The following is a 25,830-nucleotide window of genomic DNA, read 5'->3' as shown; positions in this document are numbered from 1 at the left end:
GTCAAAACCGATATTGGCCACAAGTTCCTTAAAGCCATAGATGAATCCTTTCCCCCAAACCATCCATTGCACAAAATCTTCATAAAAATATATATATATATATATATATATATATATATATATATATATATATATATATATATACGTTTTTTAAAAAAAAGTCCGTCTCAACAGAATAATATGAATATATTCAAACGCTAGTTCCTGCCTGGATTGTACTGCATTAAAAATAGTGAAATAGCTACTATCCTCGACCAAGCAGTTTCCAGTAATTTATAATGCTAATAATGTTCTTAACTTGAATACACATTTATTATTATTCTAGATGTCGACGAATGTGAAAAAAAAACGCACAAATGTGACAACAATGCAAAATGCACCAACACTCCAGGTTCATTCAGCTGCCAGTGTCAACATGGTTACACAGGAGAAGGACGGAAATGCGAAGGTAGCTATGAAATTGTTTTCTTTTGTGAAATAAAAAACAAAACATAGCAATATACTGATATTTTTATATTTGTGAATCTCGAACTGTATATGAAAGAAATGGAACAAATTGCACAGGTTAGATCAGGGGCGGTTGTCCGAAAGGCGTTTAGATTAAATGCTGGATAAGCCAAAGTTTAAAAACACTCTCATAGACCTTGTGAATGACTGAAATTGGATATACGCATTTAGTATGTACTTCTGTTGAAAATTAAACTATTTACATCGAAGTATTTCAGCTTATTTGTCCAATAAAAAGATAAATTGACCTTTATTTTGAGCTTGTCCACAGGGTAACTTATATCCACACATTTTACGTCATTTTTACAGCAATAAACAGAATTTATATATTTATTTTTTCGGGTCTGATATGCAGACTTTTAACCAATCCAGTAGAGGTTTTTCATGGTGACTGTCTTCATGATCAACTACAAATACCGACAAGGAACATGCATATAAAAGGGAGAACTTTGAAGTTGTACACAAAGATGGCCGCCATAAAAAATTTGTATTACTTCCCCTTTTTGTATATCTATATCACCGTAGTTAGAGCGCTTACGAAAAATGAATAAAATGCACCCCCATCAAATTAAGCTATGCAGCTATATATATGTGTGTATACGCCTTTTAAAAAAAAGCCCGTCTTGCAGAACAGAATAATATGAATATATTTTAATGCTAGTTGCTGCCTTGATTAATTGCACTGCATTACAAATAATAAAATATCTATTATCCTCGACGAAGCAGTTTCCAGTTATTTATAATGCTAATAATGTTCTTAACTTGAATATACCTTTATTATTATTCTAGATGTCGACGAATGTGAAAAAGGAACGCACAAATGTGACAACAATGCAAATTGCACCAACACTCCAGGTTCATTCAGCTGCCAGTGTCAACATGGTTACACAGGTGAAGGACGGAAATGCGAAGGTAGCTATAAAATTGTTTTCAGTTGTGAAATAAAAAACAAAACATGGCAATATACTGATATTTTTATATTTGTGAATGTCGAACTGGATATGAAGGAAATGGAATAAATTGCACAGGTTAGATCCGGGGCGGTTGTCCGAAAAAAGTTAAATGCTGGATAAGCCAAAGTTTTAAAATATTCTCATAGACCTTGTAAATGACAGAAACTGGATATACGCATTTAATATATGTACTTCCATCGACAATCAAACTATTTACATCGAAATATTTCAGCTCATTTGTCCAATAAAAAGATAAATTTGACCTTTATTTTCAACTTATCCACAGGGTAACTTATCCACACATTTTACGTCATTTTTACAGCAATAAACAGAATTTATATATTTATTTTTTTCGGGTCTGATATGCAGGTTTTCAGGCGCGGATCCAGCCGAAAATCTGACCGTGTCATATAGGACTAAAATTTTCCGGGTGGGGGGACGACTATGGACCCTCCGAAACAAACATTTTCTGAGCTTTGGTTCTACAATAATCTTCAGCGAACGTTTAAAGGCGAATATTGAAATTCCCTGTACTTTCATAAAACCACAAAACCATTTTCAAAATTTTTGATAAGGTATTTACCGATATTTCATTCACACTCAACTTAACGTGAAATTTGCATACACAAATTATTCACAGACCACAGCGTAAATGCAAATTTGTATCATGGGGCCGGGCGCTTCCATTAAGCGGCTAAAAAGGTCAGACTGGTCATATTTTAAATTGAAATAGAGTATTATGTTAAGAATATAACGGTGAAACTGCATTTTCCGTGCTAGGCAGATGAAAAATACCTGTAATCTGTCTGTACCGAAATACAACAGAACCGGTCTGGCCGTTTTTCCATATAGAGAAGAGCGCCTCACTATTGTTCAATTTAAAACCTAAGAGTTTAAGTAAATATTTTCAGTAATTTTCAGTATTAGTCTCTTGAGAAATAGTAGTTTAAAAATTGTCGTTGCGATTGTATAACGCGAGCGAGCGAGCGAGCTAAGCCTTTCTTTATAGTAATAATTCCATCGTGTTGTAGCCTGAAGAGCGATATTTCCCCTGAAATATGCTCGCTTAGATTTGCTTTTGAGAAATTTCGACGGATTCATGTATTAATGGATTCGATTCAGCCTGAATCAGCCAGGATGCAGCGAACAGACCAATTTAACGTGTTATGTATAAACTATATCCGAGTTCGAAGTCGAGAAGTGTCGAACTTTATTGTTTATCACGCTTATTGCGCAATCAAAAACAGGCCACCGTGTCGCACCGTGGCTCACGTGACAAAAGCTTCCCTTGTGATTGGTTTGCTACACTGCACCGTGTCCGAACGTTACTATATTTAGTAACAATTGCGCAATAACCTGCATGCTGATCATGACAACTAGTTGCTGTGATCGCCGCATCGAATGCACGACTAGCTTCCGAACATACTCGGCACAATTCGGCAAGCTTTCGGCGAATTTTATAGTTCAGTGTTAACTGAACAATCATAATATAAAACAAGGAATAATAATTGGAAATTTGTTCCCACTGAATTCAGCAGGAATTGGTAATAATATGAAAGATACTACCCAAATTATTTGTGATTCAAAGAAATAATATGTACTTCTAAATAATCTGTGAATATTAGATTGCAGATGGGAAAATTCTGGATGGGAAAATCTGACCGTGGCTCGAGCCACGTTCCATACGGTCTACATCCGCGCCTGATGCCGGTTTTTAACCAATCCAGTAGAGGTTTTTCATGGTGGCTGTCTTCATGATCAGCTACAAATACAGACAAGGAACATGCATATAAAGAGGAGAACTTTGAAGTTGTACACAAAGATGGCCGCCATGAAAAACCTCTATTACTTCCCCTTTTTGTATATCTATATCACCGTAGTTAGAGCACTTAATTTGGGGGCTGTTATTGTATTTGTCCATATTTTCATATCATTGGGACAATAGCGTACAAAAGAAATCGTTCGGGCATGAATAAGACGAAAAAATGAATAAAATGCACCCCCATCAAATTAAGCTATGCAGCTATATATATGTGTGTTTACGCTTTTTTAAAAAAAAGCCCGTCTTCCAGAACAGAATAATATGAATATATTTTAACGCTAGTTGCTGCCTTGATTGCACTGCATTACAAATAATAAAATATCTATTATCCTCGACGAAGCAATTTCCAGTAAATTTATGATGCTAATAACGTTCTTAACTTTAATATACCTTATTATTACTCTAGATGTCGACGAATGTGAAAAAGGAACGCACAAATGTGACAAAAATGCAAAATGCACCAACACTCCAGGTTCATTCAACTGCCAGTGTCAACGTGGTTACACAGGAGAAGGACGGAAATGCGAAGGTGGCTATAAAATTGTTTTCAGTTGTGAAATAAAAAACAAAACATGGCAATATACTGATATTTTTCATGGTTGACTATTTTTCATGATTACTTCATGGTTGGCGAGTGCGTACGATATTTATGCACGAGTTGTGAATCGGAAAACGAACGCGTGAGCGTGGCGAACGAGTGAGTTTGCGATCCTTCACAACGAGTTTTTAATAAAAATCGTACAAACGAGCCAACAATGAAGTAATTTGTTTATTAAATGTGTATAGACAATTTGACAACGAGAAAATCACAAAATGATAATAAACTTTTCAACTTGAATCATCAAGTAATCTAAATAAAACAAGCTTCTACTTTTTGTGAATCTACCAAGATTAAAATTAGCATAAATAGTTATAGATCCATTTCAATATTCAACCCAAGGGGTCCATTGTCTTGAGTATAATAATCCAATATTTTATGGTCTTAAATAATATATTAATCCAATACTTTGTAGGTTCTGCCAGATTAGTTTAATGATAACTATCTCACAACATTAATTAAGCCATTACGCTCTTTTGTCAGAAAATGACAATGAAAAACGCTTATGAGTGTTCCCGGTTGCAAATCACTTTCTTTTTACATGCTTTATATAATTATTCCATCTCAAACGGAATTTATCCGTTGTCTGAGCAACATATTGTTTGCTATATACACGAAGAACCGACAGATTACGTTGATGAAAACCGCCTTCCTGCGATACTTGCCGACTGTCCCAAGTAAGCATCGCGAGCATCGGCAACTATCTGGGAGCGGTGAAAACCAGGCCTAAGAGTCACAGTTAAAGTGATGGTTCACTACATAATTGTTTCGGTCTCCTTCATGTTATGACATGTCAATCATTTAGGTTTCTTACATCCCTGTTCCCTTATTAATGGTGCATGGTAGCCTCTACCTTAGCTTTAATCAAATAGCTTCTTAAGTTGCGGCCAGTTCTAAATGCGGCAAAACTAAGGTTCAGGGTAAATACTTTACGAGTTTCTGCATCTAAATACAATATGTGCAAGTATTTCTTAATCACCAGACCGAAGTGCTTTAGCAAAGGATGAAAAGTTATTTTTAAAGGCCCTCCAGTCTTACATCTTCGTTCCTTAATTGCCTTTCATTGTTCTATGTTCTATGATATATTCATCAAACTCTCTTAGTTTCCTTCTCAATGAACCATGTAGGGTTTGATCTATTTTTGAACCATTGAAAATGATGAATAACTATTTCGAAAATTTTGGTAGATCTATAAGTAGAAGCTTGTTACTCCGGCGTGAGCGACGGAGTTGAAAATTCGCCTCGGTTTTGTTTTGTTTTATTTTTTTTTTTTTTTATTTTTTCGTAGTCGCAAGTCTGTAATGGCGCGAAATATATTAGTTAATTTAAATGTGTATGTGACCGTATTTATCTACGTTCCAGTCTTGTCTCCCAAGAGTTGTGGTGCACAGCTTTGGTAAATTTTTCGATGCGTGATTCGATTTCGCTCGCATGATACGGCAATTCCTTCAAGAGCAACAAATAAACCGTTCTTTTCATGCTTTTCGACTAAGTTTAGATTGAATTGGGGTAAGAATATATTTAATACATGTACATTCTGGTCCTATTTTGATAATATCGCTGCTATTTCGCCGCTTAACAAGATGATGTGGTCGTGTATGGGCGCGTTGACACGTCGTAGTTTGCACAGGATTGTTAATATAACTATATAAGCCCGAATCTCAAAGGCAAAGTGTAAGACAAAGCGAATATATCATGTGGTTTATTTACATTTTTGAACAATTGATCTTTTATACTTTTTAAAGTACGATGTGCTTCTGAATTTCGCAATCGAATATTTAGGTTCGCAAGGCATCTAAATGCGAATATGAACTGTATTGTTTATGTTCAAAAGCTCTATATTGAAGACTGGCACGTGCGCCGAAGTTAACGCCAGAACAGGCGTCTTGTTATATTTAGTTTACTTGATGAAGATATTAAAGTTGAAACGTTTATAATGATTATGTGATTGATTTATAAATGGCTTTTTGCCAGTTGATATGATTGCCTTGTGACACACGTGAAACACCGTGTAGCCATATTTTTAATGGCCTTTTTAGATACTGCTCTACTTCTCTTATTACACCTTTTTAAAAGGTGCTCTTGCAACATAATCATGTTTTGGTGAAAAACTATATGCATGTACATGATCAAAATATATATTAATAATGAGATTAATGCAAAGTAAACTCGATCATAGCAAAATGGGTATATCAGAATAATGCTAAAAACGGTTTTATATCACACATCATTTATATTCAAACATGGAACATTTAAAAAAATTTTCAACTCAATATAATATTTTAACCAATGATAACGAAATTAATGACCTAAAAACTGAGCATTCATGCATTAATGGCATTCTTTGTATCACACGCGGCCCTCATTTCTTAGAAACGCGATGTGCCGCAAATTTGCATAAACCTGTCAAATGACATCTTATTTCCAGTTTAAAAGGTATTTTAGAAGCAAAGTTAGGTGCCACAATTGAGAATTTTGCAATATTCCAAGATCTATAATTTTTTAATTTCACGTCAAGCGTTCAATGGCCTTCATTACTTTGGCTTTAAAATTACATATTGCTGATTTTCAGTTGAAGATACACTAAACCCCAGCTTCAACCCACATAATTAGTTCCGATGGTACAAAAAAAAGAGAAAAAATGGTGCCATTCCATGCATTGGTAACCTCAAAAATTAGCATATTTTGGGCAATTTTGGACGGTTGAGAAAAGTTCGCATAGCGGCTGTAAAAACACTTCGCGATGATTCTAACTCAGGTTTCTTAGTCAGTATAGATAAGAGTATCGACGGTAGAAATATAAAAGAAATCTATTTTTGAAGCTCAGATCCAATGATCCGCTTTTTCAAAGGCTCCCTATTAATAATTAAAATAATTTAACATAACACTAGCTATAGATGAGAAAATTAAACTCCAAATAAGGTAAGAATCTAGATCTTGTGGTATTTTTGCAATTTTTTCCAAAAAATATACGGCCGTTGCGAGTTGCTATGACTACATTGTTTGCAATTTGGAAAAAATATATCCATACTTCTTTTCTTACACACCCCAAACTCTTTAACCCCAAAAATTTTCTAACTATCATGTTACCCTCTCTTGTAGTACGAATTAATGTTTACACATTCGTTGTATTTGTCGGACGCAGATATTCTAAAGACAATAAATCTTAAACAATATTTTCAGCTGAATGCCCTCTTGGGTGGAGAAATTCGATGGACTCTGCTTTATATATGGCGTTTTGACATCATGGAATAATGCGAAAGACGACTGTCTTCAGCGTGTCGGTCATTTGGCAGTTCCAACCAACACGAATATGAATAATTATCTAAATCAGGCTATGAAACAACATAACGTCAACGCAGCGTGGATTGGTATGTACCGAAAATCTGGAAGTATCTTTTACACAGTGAGAGATGAGGAGATCTCCTATGGAAACTGGAACCCAGGGGAGCCTAACAACGCTGGCGGGAATGAAAACTGCGTGGAAATGTTCAACGGAGCAACAGGGAAATGGAATGATTTGCCATGTTCGATCAGTCGTCATTACTTCTGTCAGCGGCAACTGTGAATATTCGACAACAGCTGCAATTGAAAATAAGAAGAAAATACGGCGACGGACTTTACATTTAAATATTTAATCTGAAAAGAATCGTTTTAATTTTTTCCAATTAGTCAATCGTTTGCCGAGTTTCACTCTTTAATCGAAAATCAATATGAACGACATCTGAGAGCATTAATGATTTAAATATAAGTTATCTTCAAATCGAACCAGTAGCGTAGCTAGCCTGACGATTTTGTTCCGCTATGTTAATTTCGAGTTAATATAATAATTCAAGCTTTAGAAATCTATTGTTTTCACAGTCGGTTAACCCAAATCCGGATAACGGATATAACGGGTAACCGCGGTAACCGGATAGCCGGATAACGGTACCTCTAGAAACTGATCATTGATAAATATCAATATTCGATATCGAAATAAAGATTATAGAGAACATTTTTAGTCTGAACGGTAAATTAGATTAATTAAGAACAATTAACAGGGACTACAATTTCTATAACTATATAGAATGTCTATAATCTATTTGCATTTTTGAATTTTGATGTCTTTCAGTGCTTGTGGAAGTCTTCACTGCATTTAACAAATCTTGAATCTTATTGTAGTCAAAGGTAGGCGGACTGTGCTCGACCTCAAACTCGACAAAAAGTAAAAAGGACGAAAAGTTATATAAATGAACTTTCATCTGCAGTCTAGTCGCACGCCGAAGTCTGTGTGCTCGCGTAATATGACGAAAGTATCAAACAAATAAGCGCACAAGACGACCGGTATAGATAATCGAGGTGAAATATTCAAAGTCATATTCTCTCCATTCTTGAAGCATTCCTTATCAAACATAACAAACCCTTCTATTACATCTTTTCTACAATTTTCTATTTGCGCTTTTTCTCTCTGTTGTATATATTTGCGTTTTAAAGTATTGTATTCCGTTCTGTCTTAAGATCACTTTGAAATAAAGTCGAAAATTAATAGTCTCAACCTGTGTCTTGTTTGATTTATATTTTGTTTCTCAAGATGTTCTTTTTATTCGGATTTTTTTTTTTATCAACGAATTCGAATATTATTAAAGTTCACGCAGACTTTTAATATGGAGATAATATTCTATAGCGCGTAAGACGTAAGGACAAGCTAATTTACCGTTCAGACTAGATATCGAATATTGATATTTATATTTATCCGATTAACCGGCTATCTGGTTATCCGGGTATCCGGTTATCCGTTTTTTCTACCACGCCCGGCAGAACAGCATTCAGTAAGCACGGTAGAATTGATTTTGCAAGTAAGGTATAGCGGATACAGATTACGTTATTTTGGCACGGGCCAAACAAAAATTGTGTATATTGCTTATTGTTCACGGTACAGGCCAGAGACAAGGTATGTATTTATTTATTGAATGCTTGGCACCAGCCATTACATGAAAAGAATATTTCTCATTGCGAATTTGAGTATAGCACAAAGCAACGCCGTATAACTGTTGCTATGCTAATGATATATCAGTTGCAGGTAATACGTATAGGCGGCCAGTAGCGTAGCCAGCCTGACGATTTTTCCTGCTATGCTAATATTTTGGTGTTCATTGCCTGTGAAAACAATAAATTTCTATAGACATGCATGAATAACTATAATAACATGAAATTTACATAGCTGGACAAAATCGTCAGGCTGGCTACGCGCCTACGCCACTGCATGCACGTAGCAGTGCATGTAACATGGAAAGAAGCTCCAGATATAGTAAGACGAAACTTGTGTGAATTTATTAGGGTTTTGTTGGGATCCACAGCAGAATCTACAACAAAAATCTATGTAAACATTATAAAGCTGTTTTTCACAAGAGCAATCGCATTATCATATCCATTTCATGCCCCAGTTTTAGCGCTATTCATACATGCAAGCACAGTCGGTAAATTCGGGTTCCTTATTTACTGTTGCTAGCGCCGCCCTAAAATTGCTTCACGGATTTTATCCAGACAGTAAGAATAATCCTTTGGACGGCGACTTTTGCAAAAATGTCGTAACAGCTTCGAAAAGGCAAGTAAGTCGCCCACTACAGAAGGAAATCATCACATGCAGGCAATAAAATATATCGATATCATAGACGAGTTTGGAAGAAGCCAAAACAACTTGAAAGATCTAAGGGTAGCGGCATTATGTGCGTTGGGATTCGCAGGACTCTTTCTTTATGACGAGTTAAGAATTCAAGCTTGTATTTCATGTGGATCATATAAAAATACTCAAGAGCAAGACTGATGTATATCGGGAAGGGCAGTGCCTCAATGCCCAGTGGAAATGTTTGTAAGATATATGGAGGCGGCGGAGATATACCGTCACAGCTAGCTTAGTTCCAATTTTTTTTTCCTGTGACGTTTCGAAAGATAAATCAAGAACGTACGTTTTAAGGAAAGGAGAACTATCTTATTCAAGGTGTACGTAGAGAAATTTTTAAAGAATCCATGCCATCACTTGGTTACGACGCAAAGAATTATGGTTTGCACAGCTTAAGCGCAGGTGGGATAACTTCAGTTGTTCAGAACAGCAATAATACGGTTGAAGAAAGAACGTTGAAATTGAACAGAAGATAGAAGACTGATCGATGCAGCAAAGGACATGTACAGTAATGCTCAGAAATAACCTAATCAAAAACGCGTTCCGAACGCGTTTCAGAACGCGTTCCGGCATGCATTCGATATTCATCGGCTATCGACTCCGGATCTTGTCGTCTATACCCGGATATTCCCGATTTAGTTTAATTCACACTGTGGTTTAATCTATGCTTTATAAATTGCGAAGCTCTTAGTTACGCTAGAAAAAGGGTTATTTATTTAAATCCACCGGAAATACACACAAAAAATAAAAGAAATTCTTCTTGAGGAAGGAATTAAACCTCAACGTCGGCTATTTCTCTGTTTCTCTTGCGATATCGAAAGACGGGTAGCCTCGTGGACGGTGCTCGGAGTGGTCGAAAGCCGAAACTAAGCGAGGAGCATGGCAATTTTATAATGAAAAATGAAAGAAAATGACGAGTTAACATCCCGTGAGTTAAAAGAAAAGACTTCCGTAGATTGTGGAATTGATGTATCGACCGCAACAATTAGACCAGCAAGGCGGAAGCTGGATTGGAAAAAAGAAAACGCCAGATATTGCCAGTTTGTCCGAGAGCCAAACAAAATGAAACGGTTGGTTTTCTGTTTGAAGGCCTTGAGTGCATGAGCTGGATAAGTTTGAGAACGTGATATTTACAGACGAAACTTTGTCGTATCAAGAATTGATGTAGTTTGGTCACTTTCGAAATATACGAGCATTCTCTTCGCATTTCGTTGACGCTGAATTTCACGTGTAGCCATGACTAAAACTTAATCTTTTCGGCAATTAAGTTGCCTAAGTTAAAATTGCCTTGGAATGTGACGATAGTTCGCCGGTAAAGTTATTGTTAATGTTATAAGGAAAATGTTATCTCATAATAAAATTGCTTTTTGTTTTTGTCGTTTCACAAACAAGTGCAGCGTAGGCGTACGGCTCTAAATCATGTTTTGACAGCATCAAAACCTCAATTGTTCACATGTGATGTGAATAAAATTCGAGATACTGTAATCTCCCTACTCTGTCTTAAGCCTACGATAAATATATATAAACAAAGACCAAAAACAACTGTGTCTATCAATACTATAGTTTCTGTGATAGACTGAGCCTGTGATCAGTAAAAACCGTACTTGATGCCTCAAACTTTGGCGTTCTATGTTGCCTCAACTCAAGTGTCAATTTTAAAACACTTTACAGTGCAAACACAAACACAATTGTTTAACTTTTAAAATATCGAACGTTTCTGTAATTATTGGAATTACTTTTTGATCACATCAGAGTGATTAGACCTCGCAAGATATCATGCAAAACCGGCAAGCATAACTAATTACACATTGTCATTGTCACAGATGTGAAGAATTGTTGTTCGTGTAAACGAACACTAAGCAACAAGCAAATTTCTTTGCCAGTCACTAAAATTCATTCACAAAATACAAAAATGGACTTCGATACAGTTTGAATGCTGCTGTGTTGTCGCCGACAAGGAATGAAGTGCAGGTATGAACAAACATGCAATTGTTAACTGAAATAGCTTAGCTGAGAGCACGGGTCGATCATTATAATTCAGGCCTTCGTTACACAATATCGGAACCTCAATTGTTTTATATGTAAGGCACAGTATGATATGAATACAATTCGAAATACGGTAATTACCGTGACTACTGTATACACTGTTTAAATGTATACAAACTAAAAACTAAAAACGATAAAGTTTGACGATAAAGTTTCGGCATTCACAAGTATGATCACGCGTATTCTTGATAAAACGCTGCCCAAACGTACTGTACGTTTTCATCCTTCAGATAAACCTTGGATGACCCCGCGTATAAAGCAAGAAATAAAGGCCAGACAAAAAGCGTTTACGTCAGGGAACAGATCAAGATACCAATTATTATGTGACAAAGTTTCTTCACTTATATCTAGTGCTAAGAAAACGTATTATCAATCGAAAGCGGAAGATACACGTAAAACAAACCCGGCAAAGTGGTATAAAATTATATATGAACTTGTGGCTGCTAATGATTGTAACTTCCAATCTTCAGCAGCCCCCACAGATGACCTAGCTGAACGCTTACAACAAAGTTTCACCAAGCCTTGGCAGAGCACCACTCCTAATGAAAAACCAAAACTAGAGGAAATTGAACATTTACTCAAGGATACCAAGCCGCTGTTACCTTCGATTGGACAAATTAAGGCAATTCTTAAACACTTAAACCCTAAGAAAGCAAGCGGTTCGGACGACATTCCTGCATGGCTACTGAGACGTTACAGTGAAGAGCTTGCCCCTATTATTCATAATATCATCTGCTCTAGCATTTCCCAGTCTAAATACCCGACTCTCTACAAGTCACGCCCAAAGTATACCCCCGAATGATATTGACAATGATTTCCGGCAAATCTCTGTATTACCGCAAATGGCAAAAATCTTGGAAACCATACAACTTAAACTGAATAAAATGACCTTAACATCAAAGATAATCAACATGCATTCACAAAAGGAAGATCAACAGTATCTGCGTTAGCGAGTATTACCCAAAATTGGTACAATAAGACCGAAAATTCACGGGATGGAAGAATGGGAATTCATGCCTTATTTATTGACTTTCGTAAAGCTTTCGATATGGTTGACCATGGTTTGCTCCTAAGAAAATTAGCTGAAATGAATGTATCTAAATGCTTTTGGTTATGGACGAGGAGTTTTTTAGAAGGAAGAAGCCAGCGAGTAAAAATAGGTGCGAGTTTATCATCTATTAGGTCCTGTCCTTCTGGAGTCCCTCAGGGCTCTGTCATCTCACCAATGTTTAATGTCTATGTTAACGATCTTGAAGATTGCATTCCCAACCATTTGCAGATTAATACATACAAATATGCAGATGATTGCACTCAGGATGAGGCAATCTCATATTGCTCCACTGGCAACATGCAAACGGTGTTAGATGCAACGAATGACTGGGCACTTAGAAACAAGATGGAACTTAATATAAAAAAGACTAAAGATATGTGGATCTGTTTCAAAGAAGGAATTCCTGCACCACCTTCACTTATGATTGGTAATGATACGATTGAAAGAGTAAAAACGTTCAAGCTGCTGGGCCTTTGGTGTAACGATACCCTTAAATGGAACACACACGTTGAAGAAATTACTAAAAAGGCAAACAAACGTTTATTCCACCTCCGGGAATGCCGGCGAGCAAACCTACCGACGGAAGTAGGTTTAACTTGTTATTTCACAAAAATTAGGCCAGTTTTGGAATATGCAGCCCCAATTTGGAGTGGTTTACCACAATATTTAATAGATGAGGTGGAGAACATTCAAACTCGAAGTCTAAAAATACTTGCTTTGCCGTCTGATCCATTTCAGTCTCTTGAACAACGTCGTGACATGCTCGCCATACGTGAATACAAGAAAATTATGGATAATGAGACGCACCCTTGCAGGAAACACATAACAGATATTGTGACGACAACATATGATCTAAGAACTCCAAGCACTCTACCGCAGTTCTTTTCTCATACCAATAGGCATAAACTTTCGTTTATTCCAAGGACTAATGCACTATTATAGACATAATTTTAAAATCGTAAATTTATTATATTTGTATATATACATACATTTTAATCATATTTAGTAATTGTAAATCCATTGTAATTTTATACCTAAGATGGATAAATAAATTATTATTAATTATTATTATTATTATTATTATTAATAAAAAAAACAATGGTTTATTAACTACCGAAAGTTTCTTTGATCAAAGACGGCGATAAGAGTCATCTAATTTTAACAGCGTTTTCCCTGTCAAATACTGGCTTTGGTTAAGCATAGCATATCCTAAGGCCATCAAGTCCGAATTTCTCAAGATGCTACATACATATTAGTATCATTTTCGAATGAGATACACCGCAGTCACATATGCGCTTATTTTTGCGAAATAAAATAGCGCTGGTCCCGCAGGCTAAAAGCGGAATTAAGAACCGTAGCATAAGCATATTGTCTAGCTGCTCGATAATTTATTCGGAATTTCCGAAGGCACACGAAGCGTCTAAGTGAAAACACTGGAACGCGTTCGGAACGCGTCCGGGAACGCGTTCAGAACACGTTCTGGAACGCGTTCGGAACGCATTTCGGAACGCGTTCGGAACGCGTTCGGAACTCGGTTCGGAACGCGTTCGAAAACGCGTTCTGAACGCGTTCGGGAACGCGGTCTCAACGCGTTCGTCGCATTAGGTTACTTCTGAGCAGTACTGTACCTACAGGAAACTGTTAGCAAAAGGCTAAAAGTAACTGAACTGCTTGGACTATAATCCAAATATGCACTTAGTATAATAATCAATTGTTGTATACACGAGAGTTTTCAATATCATAAAATGTCAAATAATATTAAACAAATGTTTTTAACTAAAATTTTCTACTGCCGTGCAATAAAGGATGTGATAATTCAGTTTTTCATTTTCAGTTTTTAGACTTCAATCAGCTCGGTTGAATAGAAAATTAATTAAAATGTCTCAGGATCTTTTGCAATTCAACACCTGTTATGTAAATAAAGCATTGTTATAGATGCCTGGTGCAATTAATTGCCGCACATTGACTTATTGAAGCACAGACGGAACACATCGCATTATACTTTTTGTGCAAAATGTTAATTTCCATCTTATTGTTTGTGGTAATTTTGCCAAAGGTGAATTCACAACATGCGGAAAATGGCAAACCATGTACATCGAGGAATTTTAAGAGAATCAGTGAAGGTAGGCGCTTAAACATTCTCCATCCTTTTTTTTTGTTTATTCGCGACTCGCGAGCTTTTCTGTGGAGTATTTGGACTACACTCTCTAAATCAAGATGATGGTCTTAAATTGAATCTAGTCGTTAATATGCTAGTATTATTATACTTATTGAAAAAATTCAATATCGGGGGTATCCTAAGCGCTATGACTCTAATTTACAAGAGTAAGCGTAATAATTTTAGCGGAGACACGAATGTCCACCTGGCGAGTTGTCAAAGCTCCATGAATTTTAATTTAATAAGAATTTAATACTTCGGAAACTTGATTTTAGGCTGCAATTATTTCTAGAAAGGCTTCTATTACGGCATAAATTGCTCGATTCGGTGAAAAATTGCAAGCCAAGCGTTCGGTTGAACGGCAAGTTCCTGTTATTACAAATGGCGTATATACATTAAGTTTAATAATTATTATCAGGACTTTTAAGTTTAATCGCTCTAAATTCCCCTGATTCTTTCGTAAAATTTTTTCTGCGGATGTGTTATTATACAAACATGAGTATACACAATTTAACTGCCTCAAAGAGCACACTGTATCTGCCGTACATGAGTTTTTTTTTAGGTTATACTTTATATGTTAACCAAAAATTTCATAGCGCATAATTCAAGACAAAGCTCGGCACGAAATACTAATAAAAATCGGCCAGATGAGCATCAGGCTTCCCTCAGCCAATATAGGTCTTCGAACTGACTATAAGTTTAATTTATCATGAGCTGCTGGGGGGAGTGCCGCACCGCCTAAAGTACGCCCCTGGCTGCATATACTTAGTTATGTTCTTCCATCATCTAATATCCCTGCCCTAGCTTAAACCCAATTTTGAATTGGGCAATTCTTGTGACGCGATGCCAAGCTTGAAATCCGGCAATGTGATCCGATCTGAAAAAATTTGGATCGCTTCCTTTTTTTTATTTAACATGGAACCGCGGACAACGATCGTTCACCCATAAAAAACCCATGAAAATTATAACATTTAACACTTATTTGACGAGACTGAAACATAAAATTTATGTTTTATGTAGTGGCGTCTCCAACTTGATAAGTGGGGGGGGGACTCTATTCATTATATTCGTGTTTTACATTATGTTTCTTTCAAATAGATTGTTTTAACGTTAACGGCCTGGGAACGTGAATATATGAACATGCCCACCGCACTTATTGATGCTGGCGATATGACGCTGCCACCAGTAGCGCAGCCAGCCTGACGATTTGTCCCGCTATGCTAATATTTTAGCGTTTATTGACTGTGAAAACAATGAATTTCTAAAGAAATGAATAACTATAATAACACGAAGTTTACATAGCGGAACAAATTCGTCAGACTGGCTGCCACCCCACTGGCGACGCCACTGGTTTTGTGGACACAAAGACCTGTCGAAATATCGACGGTCGATACCACCTGTCAAGGAAAAACTAACAACAAGTTAAACAATGAAATATCTATTCCTTATAATAATTATGTACTTATTAAAGGAGACCTAGTCTAAAGATCGTATGCCCACGTGCGCATGCATGATTAAAATTGCTATTTCTCATGAATTAATCCGTTTCAATTTTTAATGTGTAAATGATGAAGCAATTGTGATCAAAAATGATGAAGATATTATTTATATATCTTCGTCCTGCAGGGGGTAAACGGGCGACATCAGGATTTCGTCACTCGCACACGCGATTCACTCTTCGCCAATAAACGCTACGAGCTACAAACTGTGACAACTGGTATATAATCAACTGTGATAGTCTATATCGTTTTTGCAGGAAACCAAGCACTCCGTCCATCCGAACTTATATCAAATCATACCATTCATCGTTTGGGAGAGTGCCATATTCTCTGTATTAGTCAAAAAATTGCTATGGTTACAACTACAGAGTGAGACCAAGCAATCTTTATAGAGCAAACTGTCAGTTGAGCAACAGCACGGTAAAGATGAACAAAACAAAAATGAAAAATGGGCGATGGTTTTTTTACGAAGACCGTTTGGTAAGAACCGAGTTATATAACTGCATTGTTTATAGAACAAAATAAAGGACGAAGAGTCTCACTCATTCCGCACAACTCATTTTACATTCTCTGCATGCACCAAAGATTGAAGCAATATGTGAATTTACTATGAACAGATTTTCTTCTTTCTCATAATTATAGGTAACAGAAGGTAAGGAAAAAATACGCATTAAGAATTTGCATTTGCAGGTAATCCCATTGGAATAAACAATAGTTGAAAATAAAAATTTCTTCTTAGAGCATGCATATAACATTCTGACTAATGTCTTATCTATTTTTTCAACATATAAGAGGTTCAAAATATTTTTATTTTCTACACTTCAAGCAGATTACAAAGCACGTAACAAAGCAAAAATTTCGTTTTTAATCACGTTTTTCGCATTTGGAGTCCTTTTGGCAAATTGAACAATAGCAAAAAGTTTTAACACAGGTCGCTGTTCAAAGTAAAAAAATATAGTGCAACTTTTTAAAAAAATGCAAATCCTAATCTGCATATACGTCGTCTGCATATATTTATGGTCGGAGGTAATTCATTTTCATGGTATTTTTCTTCCAATTTCTTCTTTCTTTTCATATGAAACTAAGTTTTATTATAAATTTTATTTCAGATGTCGATGAGTGTCGCAAAGGTACACACCAATGTAACACAAAGGCAAATTGTAGCAACACACCAGGTTCATATAACTGCCAGTGTCAAATTGGTTACGAAGGAAATGGAAAGAAATGCAACGGTACAATTATTTTTCATCTTTTAATTCTGCATCGCTGTTGTATTTTTAGGGCAACTTAAGGCAATTTTCATAATCAATCATTCCGATCATCAGTCCATATTGAAGAAATATGTAAGATATTCAAACAAAAAACGGAACAAAAGCAGTCCGAAAAACCTGAGCATGGCAGATTCAGGTACCTGTCGATTTTATCCCAGAATTATCATATATACACACTTGAATTTATTTCATAATAAGACAAGTTGACTCGTTGTTTAACGAAATTTTTCCTGACCCCCTAAATTAAAGAGTTTGGCAATCTAAACGACAACGGCTATCTATTGCGACGAAAAAATATAATCATTTAAAATTTTAGAATACAAGCAAAAGTATTTGCTACTACAGGTGGTTTGATTTTTCCTTTAAGTCCCCTTTTTCTAAAACAGCTATACAAAGGAATAAACATTGAGAGCAAAGCTGCTTTAAGCACTGCACACTACATTAATTTCAAATTAACTGTTGCCACATGACCATGCAAATTAAGGGAAAAAGGTGGAACAGCGACCACGATATTGTGTAATATATTTTACATTTTTATCGTTGAAGAGCGATATGCCATCGTTAATCGTTGGACCAAAAATATATTCCTTTACAAAAGAATTCCGTGTGGTAGAACTAAATATATGAATATTCCCTAACCCCCCCCCCCCTCCAATTATCGTTCTAGTTATATATACACCGCTGCTAGTCCAGGATCTTTGATAACTTGATTATACTGTTATATTGAATATTATTTTATAACGTTTACGTTAAATATTGTTCGGTATAATTATATAATTATACGAATGGCAAAACATATTTTCAAACGGCATATCAAAAATATTTGTGGAAAAAAATAATTTTTCTCCTATATAAGGAAAAGTGATATTCCGACTCAATTAGCTCTATACTGAATTTTATATATTCTACAATTTTAGCATGCACCCATCATATATAACAAAACATGCACAAGTTAGCGTGGCACAACATGTAATTATACAACTCCCAATAATTTAAGAAGTCATGTTTGTCGACGTTCAAAATATCGTCAATTTTATCCATCTTTAACGACTGAAATTTTCAGGGAAACTCGAACAGTGGCGTAGCTAGCATCGATAATTGGCTGGGGGTGCATATATTCATGTTAACAGACTGTAAAGGCAACTGATTTGAAAATGAATTAATCCTGGGTATCACGAATATATGGATATGGCCGCCCTAATTATCGTTCTTGGCTCCGCACTGAACTCGAGATGCCAAGTGTGTTGCTAAGAAAGAATATTTCTATGATGGTCATATCGTGTAGAAAATTAAATATATTCTTTGAATTTTACTGATCTTGCTCATTTTAGGTACGTTACGATTCTCGTTACTATTCGTTGCAGGCGGGCATCGGCAAATATACAACTGTCAGATGTGGCTCGTAAATGCTCTAGCTATATTTTAGAAGCATAACAAAAATGTAAATGTGCCCCCAACGCGTGTGATTTGCGAGTGATTTTTGATCGCCAACGCTGTTGTCATGATACAATGCAAAACTTAAGTGACAGTCTCCCTAACAGCGGTCCGTCGAATTTCACGTCAGAAAAACAATTTCTCTGAAACTTGGCACATCAAAAGGATCTGGTACAGAACTAATAAAAATGGATTTCTTTTTTAAAAATTTTTTTTTCGCTTTCCTAGAATCTCGAACTTTCTTGTGCCGAGCCGGCCTATTTGGTCATCCCTTTCAAGGCCGAAATTTCGCAATATTTAGGACTGCACCGTATCAAAACTAAACGCGCTGGCAAAGCGTTTTATTCGCCATTTGTTTGCCACTTATAAAACCATAAAATGTCAAATTCATTGATTGCTTAGTTGACAAGATGTCAGCCTTGAAAGCCACCCCTCTGTGCAGGTTGCGGAAGTGCACTAAATTTACAAAGTTCGGGAGCAAAATTCGCGTTTGTTTGACCAAAATTGAAATAAAAAATTGCATCCATATGCAGATGATAACTTTGTCTCCAAGGTTCTAAAGTCAAACCTTCGGGTATGCCGCTGTGTGCGAAGCAGCGAGAAGGTCAATTTGGTCAAGTTTGCGCTTTATATACATAAAATAATACTTCGTAATCCGCACTGAAATTCATCAATTGCTCGTCTATAAAAACTGTTCCCGGCTCGAATTATTCCAAGAATTATTCCTTATATCTATATATATATATATAAGTATTACATATATAATTATTTAACGCTAGTTCCTGCCTTGATTGCTCTGCATTACAAAATAATAATGAAATAGCTACATGATGCTAATGATGTTCTCAAGTTCAATATACCTTGATTATTATTCTAGATGTCGACGAATGTGAAAAAGGAACGCACAAATGTGACAAAAATGCAAAATGCACCAACACTCCAGGCTCATTCAACTGTCAGTGTCTGTCAAACCTGGTTACACAGGAGAAGGACGGATATGCGAAGGTAGCTATAAAATTGTTTTTAGTTGTAAAATAAAAAACAAAACATGGCACTATACTGATATTTTTGAAATATTCTGAGATTACATAATACTGCCACAAAAAGAAACTACGCTATTTATCGTAGTATTTGCACAGGTTATAGTTCAGGGGCCGGTTGTCCAAAAGGCGTTTAGATTAAAACTGGATAAGCTAAAGCTTAAAAATACTCTCATAGATCTTGTGAATAAGGCGAAAAAATGAATAACATCCGTCCCCCTCCAATTAAGTTGTGTAGCTATATATATATATATATATATATATATATATATATATATATTATATATATATATATAATATATTATATATATATAAATAATATATTATATATATTGAATTTATCTTAAAATATTGTCGTCGCTTCAATAAATGACTCGCTCTACTTGTAATTAGTATTGAGCACTCTTTTATCCATTACAAACAATTACATTTGGATATATATATATATATATATATATATATATATATATATATATATATATATATATTATATATATATATATAATATATATATGTGCGTGTACGTTTTTTAAAAAAGTCCCTCTTGGAGAACAGGATTATATGAATATAAATATTTTAACGGTAGTTCCTGCCTTGATTGCACTGCATTGTATACAAATACTGAAAGAGCTACATTCCTCGACCGAGCAGTTTCCTGTAAATGTATGATGCTAATGATGTTCTAAACTTCAATATACCTTGATTATTATTCTAGATGTCGACGAATGTGAAAAAGGAACGCACAAATGTGACAAAAATGCAAAATGCTTCAACACTCCAGGTTCATTCAACTGCCAGTGTCAACCTGGTTACACAGGAGAAGGACGAAAATGCGAAGGTAGCTATAAAATTGTTTTCAGTTGTGAAATAAATAGAGATTACTTCATGGTTGGCAAGTACGTACGATTTTTTGCACGAGTTGTGAAGGATCGCAAAACGAACGAGTGAGCGTAGCGAACGAGCGAGTTTGCGATCCTTCACAACGATTTCATAATAAAAAGCGTACATATGAGCCCATATTTAATTATGGCATTTTTCACACGTGATAAACATTTTACGTCGAATCAAATTGCATGAAATTAATTTACACAGTGAAATACGATTTTATTACATCATTCTGCTGTGCATAAATCTCTATACGCATATAATGAAAAACAAAACATAGCAATATATACTGATATTTTTTAATGATGCTAAGTTTACATAGTATTGCAGTACTGTGATGACAGAAAATAAAAATCGTCCGGATAGAGTGCTCAATGCTTGCACAGAGCGGTATAACACAGGTTGAGAAACGCCGTTTACTTCAACGAATTTTATTTACAACAGAAATGTTTCGTGGTAAATAATATATGATAACAACATATTATAACAACAGCACAACAACTGTATACAAGAGGCTTATAATTAGGTCATATTACATGTAGTTGGTTACTAGGTATTACTTAACAAAAACTTCTTTCGATGCCTGCATGTATTGGAACAAGTTCATTACGCTTATTCAAAAAGCTTAATTCGGGATGACATATTATAATAGATTTATTGGATAGGCATAAATTACAGCGTTCAGTTTTATTACAAAACGGTTGTGATTTTTTAATTATTATCCAACCAATAGTGTGTGGTGTATTAGAGTCCTTTAATTTCCAAATATGTTTGCTTAGCTCCGAGGCGTTTTTCCTTGATTTATTGCGGAAAGAGCAAGTATGGTTGAGGTGTATAGCGTGTCTTAAATGTGTTCTCAGTAAGGCCAACGTAGGTTTGAGATTCTCTCGTACTTTCATTCTTCACGGTCGCTTGGTACTATAGCGACCGTGCCATAAAATACTAGGATTTATCAACTCACTTTAATATGCCATTTTAGCTAATTTTTATACTTTTCAAAAATGCATTCTTAAATTGAAACCGCGTTATCTCGGTCAAATTTGCATGAAAAACGGCATGGTATATATATGAAAATTTAATTCAAAGATCAGAAAATACAAAAACATAATTTTAGTGTAATAGCTCTTTTAATTTTGAAGTTATACTCAATCAAACAGGGTTGACGTTTTTTTGCGCCTCCCGGTACATCTACCAAGATTGAAATTAGCGCTAGCGTAAATAGTTATTCACCATTTCAATATTCAACGCAGTGGGGTACATTGTCTTGAATATATTAATCCAATACTTTTCATTGTTTTAAGTATAAATTATTAATCAAATACTTTGTAGGTTCTGTCGGATTACTTTTACGATAATTATCTCGCAACATTAACTAAGCCATTATTAGTATCGTTCTCAACATTGGATAGGGAGTAGGAGTGGGATGAACATTTTGAAAGCAAACATTCAGCAATTTATGTTCAGATATAAGGAGTCTTATATGAGTAAACTTTGCAGATATCAATGAATGTGCACATAGTCCATGTGGTTACAATGCAAACTGTACAAACACGAATGGTTCGTACATTTGTGAATGTCGGACTGGATATGAAGGAAATGGAACAAATTGCACAGGTTAGATCATGCAGGGTCCGGTTGTCCGAAAGGCGTTCAGGTTAAATGCTGGATAAGCCAAAGTTTAAAAATGCTCTCATAGATCTTGTGAATGAATGAAACTGCATATACGCAGTTAATGTATACTTCCCTTGACCAATAAACTATTTACATTGAAATATTACAGCTCATTTGTCCAATGGCGGACGTATATAAGTATGAATATAGTTTAACGCTAGTTCCTGCCTTGATTGTACTGCATTACAAAAAAATGAAATAACTATACTATCCTCAACCAAGCTGTTTCCAGTAAATTTATGATGCTAATAATCAGTTCTTAACTTGAATAATTATACCTTGATTATTATTCTAGACATCGACGAATGTGAAAAAGGAACGCACAAATGTGACAAAAATGCAAAATGCACCAACACTCCAGGCTCATTCAACTGTCAGTGTCAACCTGGTCACACAGGAGAAGGACGGATATGCGAAGGTAGCTATAAAATTGTTTTTAGTTGTAAAATAAAAAACAAAATATGGCACTATACTGATATTTTTGAAATATTCTGAGATTACATAACACTGCCACAAAAAGAAACTACGCTATTTATCGTAGTATTGGCACAGGTTAGTTCAGGGGCCGGATGTCCAAAAGGCGTTTAGATTAAAGCTGGATAAGCTAAAGCTTAAAAATACTCTCATATATCTTGTGAATAAGGCGAAAAAATGAATAACATCCGCCCCCCTCCAATTAAGTTATGTAGCTATATATATATATATATATGTGTGTGTACGTTTTTTAAAAAAAGTCCCTCTTGGAGAACAGGATTATATGAATATAAAGATTTTAACGCTAGTTCCTGCCTTGATTGCTCTGCATTACAAAATAATAATGAAATAGCTACATGATGCTAATGATGTTCTCAACTTCAATATACTTTGATTATTATTCTAGATGTCGACGAATGTGAAAAAAGATCGCACAAATGTGACAAAAATGCAAAATGCACCAACACTCGGGGCTCATTCAACTGTCAGTGTCAACCTGGTTACACAGGAGAAGGACGGATATGCGAAGGTAGCTATAAAATTGTTTTTAGTTGTAAAATAAAAAACAAAACATGGCACTATATATACTGATATTTTTGAAATATTCTGAGATTACATAATACTGCCACAAAAAGAAACTACGCTATTTATCGTAGTATTTGCATAGGTTAGTTCAGGGCCGGTTGTCCAAAAGGCGTTTAGATTAAAGCTGGATAAGCTAAAGCTTAAAAATACTCTCATATATCTTGTGAATAAGGCAAAAAATGAATAACATCCGCCCCCCTCCAATTAAGTTATGTGCTATATATATATATATGTGTGTGTGTGTACGTTTTTTAAAAAAAGTCCCTCTTGGAGAACAGGATTATATGAATATAAATATTTTAACGCTAGTTCCTGCCTTGATTGCTCTGCATTACAAAATAATAATGAAATAGCTACATGATGCTAATGTTCTCAACTTCAATATACCTTGATTATTATTCTAGATGTCGACGAATGTGAAAAAAGATCGCACAAATGTGACAAAAATGCAAAATGCACCAACACTCCAGGCTCATTCAACTGTCAGTGTCAACCTGGTTACATAGGAGAAGGACGGATATGCGAAGGTAGCTATAAAATTGTTTTTAGTTGTAAAATAAAAACAAAAACATGGCACTATATATACTGATATTTTGAAATATTCTGAGATTACATAATACTGCCACAAAAAGAAACTACGCTATTTATCGTAGTATTTGCATAGGTTAGTTCAGGGCCGGTTGTCCAAAAAGCGTTTAGATTAAAGCTGGATAAGCTAAAGCTTAAAAATACTCTCATATATCTTGTGAATAAGGCAAAAAATGAATAACATCCGCCCCCCTCCAATTAAGTTATGTGCTATATATATATATATATATGTGTGTGTGTACGTTTTTTAAAAAAAGTCCCTCTTGGAGAACAGGATTATATGAATATAAATATTTTAACGCTAGTTCCTGCCTTGATTGCTCTGCATTACAAAATAATAATGAAATAGCTACATGATGCTAATGATGTTCTCAACTTCAATATACCTTGATTATTATTCTAGATGTCGACGAATGTGAAAAAGATCGCACAAATGTGACAAAAATGCAAAATGCACCAACACTCCAGGCTCATTCAACTGTCAGTGTCAACCTGGTTACATAGGAGAAGGACGGATATGCGAAGGTAGCTATAAAATTGTTTTTAGTTGTAAAATAAAAAACAAAACATGGCACTATATATACTGATATTTTTGAAATATTCTGAGATTACATAATACTGCCACAAAAAGAAACTACGCTATTTATCGTAGTATTTGCATAGGTTAGTTCAGGGGCCGGTTGTCCAAAAGGCGTTTAGATTAAAACTGGATAAGCTAAAGCTTAAAAATAATCTCATAGATCTTGTGAATAAGGCGAAAAAATGAATAACATCCGCCCCCCTCCAATTAAGTTATGTTGCTATATATATAGGCTATATATATGTGCGTGTCCGTTTTTTAAAAAAAGTCCCTCTTGGAGAACAGAATTATATGAATATAAATATTTTAACGCTAGTTCCTGCCTTGATTGCACTGCATTATATACAATACTGAAAGAGCTACATTCCTCGACCGAGCAGTTTCCTGTAAATGTATGATGCTAATGATGTTCTTAACTTCAATATATACCTTGATTATTATTCTAGATGTCAACGAATGTGAAAAAGGAACGCACAAATGTGACAAAAATGCAAAATGCTTCAACACTCCAGGTTCATTCAACTGCCAGTGTCAACCTGGTTACACAGGAGAAGGACGAAAATGCGAAGGTAGCTATAAAATTGTTTTCAGTTGTGAAATAAATAGAGATTATTACTTCATGGTTGGCAAGTACGTACGATTTTTATGCACGAGTTGTGAAGGATCGCAAAACGAACGAGTGAGCGTAGCGAACGAGCGAGTTTGCGATCCTTTACAACAATTTCATAATAAAAAGCGTACATATGAGCCCATATTTAATTATGGCATTTTTCACACGTGATAAACATTTTACGTCGAATCAAATTGCATGAAATTAATTTACACAATGAAATACGATTTTATTTCATCATTCTGCTGTGCATAAATCTCTATACACATAATAAAAAACAAAACATAGCAAATATACTGATATTTTTCAATGATGCAAGTTTACATAGTATTGCCATAGTATTGCGATGACAGAAAATCAAAATCGTCCGGATAAAGTGCTTAATGCTTGCAGAGAGCG

The 25,830-nt window shown here is 35.3% G+C and overlaps 2 protein-coding genes across 2 annotated transcripts; both read left to right on the top strand.

Moving 5' to 3' along the window:
* The first annotated feature begins 325 nt into the window (after positions 1–325).
* LOC114541134 lies at positions 326–7,135 on the top strand. The gene is made up of 4 exons (XM_028561122.1): positions 326–448; positions 1,297–1,419; positions 3,689–3,811; positions 7,064–7,135. The coding sequence occupies exons 1-4, from the start codon at positions 326–328 to the stop codon at positions 7,133–7,135; spliced, it is 441 nt and encodes a 146-aa protein (XP_028416923.1).
* Positions 7,136–16,719: 9,584 nt separating this feature from the next.
* Positions 16,720–25,390, top strand: LOC114541133 (fibrillin-2-like; the record flags this gene model as incomplete). Its single annotated transcript, XM_028561120.1, has 13 exons — positions 16,720–16,773; positions 16,936–16,945; positions 17,403–17,525; positions 17,575–17,700; positions 19,876–20,003; positions 20,754–20,876; positions 22,253–22,335; positions 22,443–22,537; positions 22,890–23,012; positions 23,475–23,597; positions 24,058–24,180; positions 24,645–24,721; positions 25,268–25,390. Coding segments are annotated over exons 1-13 (1,311 nt in total), but the record flags the coding sequence as incomplete, so codon positions are not given.
* Positions 25,391–25,830: the final 440 nt, after the last annotated feature.

The sequence above is a fragment of the Dendronephthya gigantea genome, unplaced genomic scaffold (assembly GCF_004324835.1).
Source record: "Dendronephthya gigantea isolate DGI-Jeju-01 unplaced genomic scaffold, DenGig_1.0 000268F, whole genome shotgun sequence".
Classification (NCBI taxonomy): Eukaryota; Metazoa; Cnidaria; class Anthozoa; order Malacalcyonacea; family Nephtheidae; genus Dendronephthya; species Dendronephthya gigantea.
The sequence above is the reverse complement of the archived record's forward strand: the minus strand, read 5'-3'. Positions and strand labels throughout refer to the sequence as shown.